The sequence below is a fragment of the Histomonas meleagridis genome (genome assembly GCF_020186115.1).
Source record: "Histomonas meleagridis strain 2922-C6/04-10x chromosome Unknown contig_177, whole genome shotgun sequence".
Lineage (NCBI taxonomy): Eukaryota > Parabasalia > Tritrichomonadida > Dientamoebidae > Histomonas > Histomonas meleagridis.
In genome coordinates, this window is record NW_027150794.1 from 47,642 (window position 1) to 59,799 (window position 12,158).

At 27.7% G+C, this 12,158-nt stretch overlaps 3 protein-coding genes across 3 annotated transcripts; 1 reads left to right on the top strand and 2 right to left on the bottom strand.

Moving 5' to 3' along the window:
- Nucleotides 1-4,674: 4,674 nt before the first annotated feature.
- Nucleotides 4,675-5,232, bottom strand: GO595_002350 (uncharacterized protein; the record flags this gene model as incomplete). The annotated part of the gene is made up of 1 exon (XM_067915250.1): nucleotides 4,675-5,232. One exon carries the CDS (start codon nucleotides 5,230-5,232, stop codon nucleotides 4,675-4,677), a length of 558 nt encoding a protein of 185 aa, XP_067777467.1.
- Nucleotides 5,233-6,074: 842 nt separating this feature from the next.
- On the top strand, nucleotides 6,075-6,824 carry GO595_002351 (General transcription factor IIF subunit 2; the record flags this gene model as incomplete). The annotated part of the gene is made up of 1 exon (XM_067915251.1): nucleotides 6,075-6,824. The coding sequence occupies one exon, from the start codon at nucleotides 6,075-6,077 to the stop codon at nucleotides 6,822-6,824; it is 750 nt and encodes a 249-aa protein (XP_067777468.1).
- Nucleotides 6,825-7,600: 776 nt separating this feature from the next.
- GO595_002352 (SWI/SNF complex subunit SMARCC1) lies at nucleotides 7,601-8,836 on the bottom strand (the record flags this gene model as incomplete). Its single annotated transcript, XM_067915252.1, has 1 exon — nucleotides 7,601-8,836. The coding sequence occupies one exon, from the start codon at nucleotides 8,834-8,836 to the stop codon at nucleotides 7,601-7,603; it is 1,236 nt and encodes a 411-aa protein (XP_067777469.1).
- Between the last annotated feature and the right edge of the window lie 3,322 nt (nucleotides 8,837-12,158).

Genomic DNA, 12,158 nt, shown 5'->3' on the forward strand with positions numbered 1-12,158 from the left:
TTAGTACAACTGTTAAGTCAAAAGTTAAATAATTAAAATAAATTGCATTAAATTTAATAGCTTTTTGTTAAAAATTGTGTTATTGCAATTAGATTGTGTGCGTTTAATATTTTTTTTTTATCTCTGTAAAAGATTAATTTCAACATTAAACATAAAAATTTTGTTACGTTTTATGAAAATTATTCCCTATGAGTTTTTTAAATAATTAATGTTTATGAACTAATTTGTTTCTGAAGAAACAAAACTAACGTTTTTGAGAGGTATGAAATTCTAAAATTATTCCAGGATAGAAAGTACCTTCCATATTTAGAATGGTTTAATAAAATCTCTTAACTTTTATGGTATGGATGACAAAATGAGAGAATGATAAAATGTTTTGAATAGGTGATACGTAAATTTTAACCAGTTTCCACGGTTATGCCACTATCGGATTCAAATTCAAATAAATTGAGAATGTTAAACACGTGTAAAGCCAAGTCAACACTCAAAATTTCGTGTCGTTAATCCTATCGTCTTAACAACGATCAAGTTTTACAGTTTTTTAATCCTGGTTCAGGATGCTTTTTTTATTGTGCCATGTATCATGTCACTTATTTGCAAACAAACTTTATCTTGAGTTACAGAGTTCGAGCTTCAAATTAGAAATCTTTTTTGTTCAAATTTTACATGAAATCAAATGCTATATTCCAAAATTTTTTCATGCTGATTGTTCCCATTCGTGCTATCACATTGTAAAAAATGATGACTACAAAATGTTACATATGTTTTCATGTAATTTTTCAAGAATATATCAAAATTTTTTTTATGATTTAATTAATTCATCACAGCAACAAAATTTTAATTTTAATAAGCAACCAGTTTTCTCCAAAAGTCCCTGTACAAAGAAAACATTTCTTTTTTATTGTTTCTATGGTATGAAAAATTTTATACAAAGTTCTTTTAATTTCTTTTTGAACAATTCTCTACTTGTTATGTTTCTTGTTATTTTGGGTTTGTTGTTGTATATACCAAAAGATTATTTAACAAAATTATTTTTCCAAAGTATTCATAACAAAGAAAAGCATAATTATAAAATTCTTTCTGTTTTATTTATTTTCTTTTTTGTGCACTCATTTGAAACTGAAACACTTAATATAACTACAATTGAAGAATATAATGATAGAGAAACACATAAAAATGAATTATTGTATCTTATAATTGATGGAGAAATTACAGAAATTGATCAATTTGCTTTCTCTCAATGGCCTTTATTAGTCACAGTTAAAATTGGTAATTCAGTTATAACAATTGGAAATTATTCATTTGCAAAGTGTTCGAATTTAAGTACAATTACTTTGGGAAATAATGTAAGTATAATTGAAAGCTATGCATTCTATGAGTGTTCATCATTGTTAAATATTATAATTCCAAAATCAGTTGCTTCAATTGAAGAAGGAGTTTTTACAGGGTGCACAAGTTTTCGATTTTTTAATGTCTCTAATGATAATAATTATTATTGTAATGATTATAATGGAATTCTTTATGACAAAAATTTTTCAACACTCGTGTGCTATCCTGCAGGAATTACTAATGTTACATTTAAAATACCAAATTCAGTTATGATAATTAATGATTATGCATTTTCTCGTTGTTTATCATTAACATATATTTCAATATCAGATTCAACCATAGAAATTGGAAATAATGCATTTGGTTTATGTTCTAATTTAGCAACAGTTATCATTGGGAAAAAATTGATAACAATTGGAAATAGAGTATTTCAATATTGTGTTATGTTAACTAATATCACAATTCCAGATTCAGTTACATCAGTTGGAGATAGTGCATTTTATTCATGTTCAAAATTAGAAACAGTCGCTATCGGAAAAAGTGTTATGACAATAGGAAGTGAAGCATTTAGATTATGTACATCTTTGATAAATGTTGTAATTCCAGATTCAGCCACTTCGATTGGAAATCGTGCATATGAACAATGTGCAAAATTAAAAACAACTATCATTGGGAAAAGTGTGAAGGTGATTGGATTTGAAGTATTTAAATTATGTAATTCATTGATAAGTATTGCAATTCCTAATTCAGTCACTACAATTGGTTATAGTGCATTTGAATCATGTTCGAATTTAACCACAGTTAACATTGGGGAAAATGCCGAAAGAATTGAAAGTGGAACATTTAAATTATGTAATTCATTAATAACTATCATTGTGCCTGACTCAGTCACGACAATTGGTAGTAATGCATTTGAATCATGTTCTAATCTAACTACAGTCATTATTGGAAAAAATGTTACATCAATCGAAAATAATGCATTTAAAGACTGCTCCAGTCTCATTTGTTTATATTTTCGAGGTACAAAATTACCAAATGTTGGGAATAATGCATTTGAAAATACAAAAATAAAATATGTTATTGTAACATCTTCATATAATGCTTCACAATTTGGAAATTTCAATGTAAACAATAGTACAACTGATGAATGCGATGATTGGTATGCTTTGATAACACCAACATTTACTAAAAGCAATACATTGACAATATCAAATACATTTACTAAAAGCAATACATTAGCAATATCAAATACAATAACAAAATCAAAAACATTTACACAAAGTAATACAATGACAATAACAAATACATTCACACAAAATAATACATTGATAAAGTCAAATACATTAACAAAATCAAATACATTTACTATAACAAAATATTTTATTTCAGATACAGCATTATCGTATTCATTTACTTTATCATTAGTGCATTCTTTATTCATTACACAAACATTAACTCTTAATGCATTTTCATCAAATTCATTATTATATACATTCACTGCATCAACTTATACATTAATTTATTCTGAGTTTATATATTACAATTATACAATATATCAATACCCAACATATTATTATTTTTATTCTAACTTCTTTACTATAATTCAAACAAATGTAGACATAAATAAGCAAAAATTGTCAAATAATGTTTTAATTGGGGTAATTTGTGGTTCAATTGCAGCACTTCTTATAATCATTGGAATTATTATATTTGTTGTCAATAAGGGAAAACAGAAAAATCCAAAAACATTTTCAAAGTCACACTCACAAAAAAATTCAAATTTCAATTCTTCATCAAATAGTAAACAAAATGAAGAAGTCAAAGAAGTTCATAGTTATATCATTGGCGAAGATGATCAATGGATATAAAGTGATGAAGTAAAAAATAAACTGTAGTGCTTAAAAGTGTAAAGCACTATAATTTAAACGGATTTATTAAAATACATTTTATATATATATATATATATATATATATATTCATTTTATTGTGATATGTAAATTATTATATAAATATTTTATTAACAATGGCCAATATTTATTTAAAATTTATTGTATAAAGTTTTTCATCTTCGTAACTTCATTTTGATTAGATCTAATTTCATTTTAATATATATATCTTAATAATCTTCATAATAACAATAAATTTTTTTTTTGAAAGTCTTCTTAAATTTATATTTCGCAAATATTTTAATGGACAAAGAGTTTTTAATTAATTAATTTAAACAAATCATTATTTAAACAAATTATCAATTTTTATTCTACCATATACCGCATACTTCTTTTGAAGTATTTTCTTGTTGTGCCTTTTGCCTTGGTTTTTGTTCTTTGGGTTCTTCTTTATTAATTGTTTTACTTTCTTTGTGTTCTTTTATAGTTTTCGCAACATCATAAAATGTTTTCTCAACACTGAGACCAGTCCTACCTGAGACTTCGTAGAATTTTACATTAAAACAGTTTTTGAATTCAAGAATTTCTTCTTCTGTAACGACTCTCTTTTTATCACAATTATTTCCAATAAGAAAACAATCTATATTTTCTTGACGACTTCTGATTGAGTCCATCCACATCCCACACATTAAAAAAGTATCTCTGTTTGAAAAGTCAAAGACCAAAAAAATTCCAGATGCGCCTAGATAAAAACTTCTAGGAAGATTAAGGAATCTCTCTTCTCGTCTAGATTCAAACAGTTGTAGCTTGATATCCTGGCCATCAACATTATAATATTTATTTATAAAATCGTAACTAATAGGGAATTCAGTTCCATTTCGATCTTTTTTAAAACCCCCTGCTAAGATTTCTCCTTTGCCAACAGATGGATCACCCAGAACCACAACTTTAATAAGCATTCGTTGATTTTCCATCTCAGGATTTATACAGCTTGAGTCACCCCAAATAAGTTACGTTACAAAGTAAACAATTTTTATTTTTTGTGAGCTTTATATTTATAAAATGCTTAAAGATCACCATGAACCCTAGAAGAAAAAACCATTTGTTTTTCACAGAATATAATTCAAAAGAATATTTTCATATTAAATATGCAATGTATTTATTAAAATAAATACAATTTTCAAAAACATAAATTTTTTTGATATGACATAAAAGTTGTTTATTTAACTGATTTTACCTTGTCTATTCACAATTGATTCTTTTTTTGTATTTAGAAATTTCATTATTCGTTTTGCAAGGACCAACAAATTTGAATGCATTTAATAATAATAAATTGAAAAAGTTATTATTTGAGAAGTTTATTTATGTTAAAAATCCGATTCATTCGCTCAAAACTCTTTAAATCAAACTCATGTTTCCTAACTGATTTTGTTTAATAAAGTATATTTTTTGCGAGTGTCTAAGTTGGTGTTACTCCATCAGCAGCGTAATCACATTCATATGTATTAGAATTTGGAACATACGAATTTTGGATATTAGGATCAAATGTACTAACTTGAGGTTGCTGTGGAATCATTGGTGCAACAGATGGGTAGTAGTCAGGACCATAAGCATATGGTTGTTGTTGTTGAGGTGGTGGAATTGGTTGAGCATTATTCTTAGACTTCTTCTTGCTTGAAGATGAAGATGAAGATGAAGATGATGACGAACCATGATTTTCTTCTCGGCAGCATGGGCACCCATGAGCACAGCAGCAGCAATGTTCTTCGCAACAACAATTATCACAACAACAACAACAGCTACAGCAATCTTCAAAGAAACTGCAGCACCACACATCATTGATTTTATTATTAGTGGTGCAGCAACAATAAGGACAACTCGTACATGCATATCCAGGACAACAACAATCACGACACCAATTGAACAACTTGACCATGATTACGTATGGAGAAACGATGATAAAATATATTAAGAAGAATACGAAAAGGAATATGATGCAGCCGCCGTCGTCTCCCATATTTCACTGACAAACAGTACAAACCGTCCAAATTTTGGAAAACGTTATAACAAATAACGGTATTGTTGTGGCAAAACGCCTTTTTTGAATATAAAATTTCGGTTACGTATTTTGGAGGTTAGGCTTAATTCAAATAAACGGGTGCCATAAGTCAAAAATTTTAAAGTTGGCGTTTCACCTTTGCATGTAATGTATTTTAATGAATCTTTTTAGCTATATCTAAATGCGTTTATGGGAAGATGATAAAATAAGAAGCAAAAAATGCACTTCATGATTTTTCAAATTAAATGGATGAAATTATTTAGAAAAAGCGGAAATTTGACTATGTTCATCAAGAACAAACATCAAAATTCCAAGTTAATTGGAAGTTATGCCTTTTAACAATTCGGTAACCAAGAAATAAGCGTTGCAATGAATTGTATATTTTAAATAATATATTAAAATATATGAATATTTAAATCAAAGCATTTGATTATTAATAACAATGTATATATTTTATATAATAATTTTTGATATGTTTGCAAACATCCTATGTGATTTAAATAATGAAAGATACTGTTGAGTTTAAATATTTGGTAAGAGGCCGTTTATTATTAGAATGGTTTATTTCGATATTTGAAAATTTATTTTGATATTATAACTCTAAATGCCTTACATAAATCTAATATATATATATGCAACCTAGTAATAAAATAAATTGAAATTTTGAATAAAAAATAATGCTAAATGTTCTTGTTGCAATAAAATGAACACTATCGAAATGAATAAAATTTGAGAAAAAAAAGTACAATAATATCAAGTCATAGAAATTTTTGAATTTTGTGAAAAAATCATTTAGCCAAATGAATCCGACTCTTATCAAGAAGGAAGATCCAGGTGCTCCCAAACAGCATCCACAATATTCTCTTCTAGACGTCAGGAAATCTAAAGACCCAATTTGGTTTATTAAAATTCCAGATTATCTTGAAGATGATCTCAAAAATATCAAAAAGCCAATACAAATTGGTACAATCCATATCGAACATCAACCAAATGGTCCACCTAAAGCCACTATTTTTATTAACAATTCTGTTATTACAAGTGTACCAGTTGAAATGCTTCCTTCACAATATAACATTTCTTTTGATCCATCACCTAACCAATCACAGTATGCATTTACACATGATCGAACCACAGGCACAGTTCGTATGATGGGACATGTGAATGACAATGGTATAATAAAACCACCCATAAACGAAACCGCTAAAGCCTCAAAAATCCGCAAATATAAAGAAGACTTGCTCAAAGCCAAAACCCACAAAACAATTACACCTCTTCTAGAAGTTCCAAAGCCAACAACAACTCGGCCACAAGATCCGCTAAAGACCACTTTCAAGAAACAGGTCAAAGACAAGCGCATTCGAAAGAGCCGCGAGGTCATAACCCGCGAACTGATTAAAGCGTTCAAGCAGAACCCCGAATGGAAACTTCGCGAACTTGCAGATGCACTCGACCAAGGCCAAGACTATGTAAGAGAAGTTGTGGAAAACATCGCAAAGTATAACCCGAACACGCAAATGTGGGTGCTGAGGGATGAACTGAATTTACAGTAGAAAAAGTGCTTCACTTGATGAAATTCAAAATAAAATAATAAAAAATTGTTAAATTAAATATGTTAATATTTCCTTTTAACATTTTAATTCATTCTGTTCTCTCATACAAAGTCACAAGAATGCTTTTGATGATTGCATTTTCGTTAGAAAAAAAATTACGTCAATTTATCAAATAAATTTTAAAGGTTTTCAAACAAAATTTATATATTGCTTTATAAATTCTTGACTAAATAATATTACTTTAATAAAAGACTTAACTTGATATGTTTGCATCTCAAAAAAGATGGGCATCAATTAAAATTACATATTTTTTGATTGATTTATATATTATAATATACCTATATTCATAAAGAAAATGCATATCAAGTTTAAATAGTAATGATTAATCTTTGAAAATAAATTTCTTAACAACAAAGTGTTACACCTTTAAACGAAAAACCATATGATTAATTAGTACACAACATTTCCATAAATAAGTGCTGTCCAAAATAATTTAAATAATTCCCTAATATTATTTTAAAATAAGAAATTAATAAAATAAAATTTAAATAAAACAAATAAACACCTTTATCATAAATACGAATTCCTTTTTGATTAACAAGTTCGACATTACATAAATTTAAGGAAAAACATAATATATATCTTTTTTAGATTGATTAGAACTAACAAAATATTATTTTACGAGAAAGTTCACTTTGAAAATATTTTTTAAATTTTTAAACATTTTAAATTCTATTTATATAAATAATAAAATATATTTCTTTTATCTATAGTTATCATATTTCTTCGTTTCCACTCGGCCACATCTTCTCATCCGACGATGTTATTTCGCTCTCCGATGGCTTCATTTCGTTTACTCTCAGCTGCGCCTCTTCGATCAATGCCTTCTTCATTTCCACAGACTGCTTCAGTATTTCTGTCGCCTTCTCCAAGCACTTCAGTATCCTCTCCTTGTGCATTTGCTTCATTTTTTGCACATTCTTCGAGATTTTGCCAAGCGCCATTATGCCCGCGGCCTCCAATGAGTCGTTCGGCATGTCCGGAACGTGGCCGTTCAGGACTGCTCGGCTTTGCTCGTTGCCGATTGCGGTAACAGCTCTGTAAACTAGGCGCATTTCGGGAAGATTCGAAAACGATATGTTATTAATCATATTAACATTGGCCGAAAGATTATGTTCGGCGTTATGGACATTATATGATGGATGTTCGACGTTGGATAGGTATGGAAGTGGTAATGAGGCAGCCATCTCGGCACATTCATCAGATGTTTTGGTCCGGACTTTGGAAGAAACAAAATCCCAGTTGATGGAGCCAAGCTCAGGATGTGGTTTTATGGCTTCGATGAGCGCAGAAATCTCTTTTTGGGTCCAATTGGCAAATGTCATGAGACCGGGAACTTCGGCTGATTGCTTGATACGATTGTGTGGGACAAAGGGCGTGGTCATCATTGTATAGGCTGGAATAGAAAGTTGTGGTGAAACTTTGGTTATGGGATGTAATAATTTCTCATATTGATTGAGCGTATATAACTTTTCATTGACACCAAAAACTAACTGAGGCCAACGATCAAAGTGTGGAATAAGAGAATTAGGTTTGGTTCGATCGTTAATTTTGTAATTTATAAGACCATATTTTTTAAGAAATTTCCAAATTTGTAATGTGAGATGCGCTGGGGCTTTAATGTTACGACGACATAATGTATATGGAAGATAATGATCGGAAAAAATTCGATAAATAGCAACCATGAAATTTCTGATTTCTTTGTATAAAGGATCTTTTGCAAAAGAAAATTGAAGTTCAAAGTCAGATATATTAGAAAAATCAAAAAATTGAGCCCGCTTAGGGATAACGACGGGTGGTGGTTGATGAACAGATCGAATTGCTTTTAACGTAGAAACAAAATCTGGTGTTGCATCAACAGAAGACACTGATTCACGAACAATAGCTATGTCGAATTCTATAAACTTTGGGATGGTTGGTGATGCAAATGGATCTCTACTTAAGCATTGCATCAGGTAAAAATTATATCTGCCATTTTAAAAGTACACAATTTTTTATGTCATAGGTTTAACGTATTTCATTACTTTTTGGTAATTTTCATCCAGAATTCTGGATTAAAACAAGATTTTTTTCGAAAAATATATCACACAAAAACTATTTCGCTTTACATTTATCTTTATTTTATAAAAATATACATTACATAACAAATGATTCAAATTTTCTATTTTCTCTAATCTTCTTTGCCATTGAATCTACATCTTTTTCTCCTCTACGTTCATCTTCAAGTAATTTATGGAATTTTTCAAAATCAAATTTTGATTTATTCTGATGAACTTGAGGAGATTTCTTTATTTGTTTTGGTGAAAACGTTTCTGCAATAACTTGTGGTTTATTTAGAACTTTTACGATATTTTCTTCTGCTTGATCATTTTTTTTATCTGATTTAATATTTTGAAATTTCAGTTTAATTGACGAAGGATCAAAAATTTCCTCCACAAGTTGTTGAGATGGATTCATTAGTGATTTTTCGATTTTTATTTTTTTCCCATCATTTAACATGATTTCACAATATTGGGAATCATCTGTTTTTTTATTATCAATTGGTCTGTTTTGCTTGGTAATTAAATCCCTTTGTAAATACCAGTTGTAAATCCCTATAAGTGGCTTTGGTGATAATGGAGAAGCTTTGGATGTTTCTTGTAATAGTAAAAATAAATCAGATGCAAACTTTTCTTGTGCAGCATAAATTGATTGTCGTGTTTGTGTTAATGCTTGTGCCTTAAGTTGATCTTTTATTTCAAACCACCGGTAAAGAAATTTGGTCATTTCCTCAAAATGAGGAAAGCACATTAACGGAGATGTCCTTAATGTTTCCATATTAAATCTGTTATGAATAAATTTTGTTTTATTTCCCTGAACTGTTTTTAATCTTTGTTGGGATTTTAAACATAATATTTTTGTTGATTCATTGAACATATGCAAACGATCATGTTTCCTGATGATATTGCTTAGAGCAGGATCATGATAATTTTGTATTTTAAGCGTGGGGTCCTTGAATTCTTTCTTTTTCATTTTACGAAAACACGTTATTCATTCATAAATAAGAAAATTCTCTTAATTCAGTTAAACGATAGATCTATCGTGTTCACAACAAAATCATTCATATTCATCAAGCCGGGAATTGAATTCCTTACCATCATGAGAATTAAATTTGATAAGAAATAAATGAGTAACATGCCAAGTTGTAAAACTTTGGTTTGGATGAAGTGCCTTCTTCGGAATGAAAATGTCGACATCTTTATGTAAGATTTGCAAAAAAAAAATTTTGTTGCATTGAATAGTCGAATCATATATATTATGTATGTAAAAATTTATTGATATTAATTATGTAATGCGCTTTTCTTTAATAAATTAAAACAATACAATTATTCAATCTACTCAGATTTTTTTGTTGAGATCAATAAAACAATATGTTCGTTACAATAATGGCTTAGTTTGAGCTTTAGAGCCAAAGTTTTGTGACTTGCAATATTTTCTTTTTCTTTTATTATATTATTATAAATTTTATGTAAAAGTAAATAAAAAATCGCTCGATGGATTTATATATTTTTTTTCCTTTTCTAAAAGTAATTTTACCATTTCTTTTTCAGATGCCATCATAAGTGCTGTTTTAAATAATTTAAATAATTTCCATATATTTTTTTGAAACAAAAAAGAATGAAAATAAATATTAAATAAAATAAATAAATATCTTTAGCACCAACATCAATTCCTTCTTGTTGAAGAAGTAATTTAACAATTTCTATATGACCACTTTCAGATGCCCAAATAAGTGCTGTTCTAAACAATTTGAATAGTTTTCGAAAACTATTTTGAAATTAAAAATTATTAAAATAAATATCAAATCAAACAAATAAATATCTTTAGCATTAATATCAATTCCTTCTTGTTCAAGAAGTAATTTAACTATTTCTGTATGACCATTATAAGATGCTCTCATAAGTGCTGTTTTAAATAATTTAAATAATTTCCAAATATTATTTTGAAATATCAAATTATTAAAATAAATATCAAATAAAGCAAATAAATTGTTTTAGCATTAATATCAATTCCTTTTTGTTCGAGAAGTAATTTAACTATTTCTATATAACCTTTTGAAGATGCATGAATAAGTGCTGTATAAAATAATTTAAATAATTTCCAAATATTATTTTGGAATATAAAATTATTAAAATAAACATCAAATAAAGCAAATAAATACCTTTAGCATTAATATCAATTCCTTTTTGCTTTAAAATGTATGTAACAAGTTCAATATTTGAAAATGAAGCAAAAACTAAAATATTTCCTGGAAGTTGATTATTTTACAAGAAAAATATTTCCAATTTTTGCTGCTTCATTAATGATATTTTCATCAATTTTCATTCCTTCTTTTTCTAAATATGAAAAAATTTCATAATTAAAATATGAAACACATATTACTCCTAATTCTTCTAATTTTTTAATTTTGTTAATATTATTTTCATAAATATATTTAAAGATACCATTTCGATGAAACTTAATTGCTGTTTCATATGCTTTAACAAATGATGAATGATTTTGTTCACATAAATGAATGATTTCTTCATTTCCACCTGCAACTGCATATTTACCTGTGTTATATATTCTAGAACCATTCATAAGTAAATATTTAAAACATTTAACTGAAGAAAAAAATGCTGCATAATCAATTAATGTAACATTTTCTTTATTAATAAATGAACATCTTTCATAAAGTGATGGTATTATTGTTTGATTAAAATCAAAGTTTGTTTGTGATGATATTTCTTGAAGTTTTTCTATTTCATCGTTTCGAATTATTTTCGCAATTTCACTTGGATTATGTCCTTCTTTAATTAATTGTTTATGAAGTGCAAAATCATTCTTTGAAACTTTTTCATAAGCAACATTTTCTTGATCAAATAAATTTTTATCTGATTTATCTTTATGGATATGAACAAAAAATGGAATGTTTGTTGGAATGATTTTTGATTCAAGTAAATTATGTTCAATCATGCAATTAAGTAAATAAAATGATTCCTGCGTGTTTTCTTTAAGTAGAAAATGAGAAAATAAGTTTATTATTTTCGAGTTGATTTTATTATTTTCTTCAAATTTTTCAATTTCCTGTAATAATTTCAAATATACATCAAAATTATTATTATTAATCAGAAGAGATGCATATATCATCCTACTTATAATGATGTCATAAGATTTTGGATATTCTTTACAAAACTTGCTGATAATGAAATTTGATGATTGAGCAAAATTATCTATATTCAAACCAAAGATTAT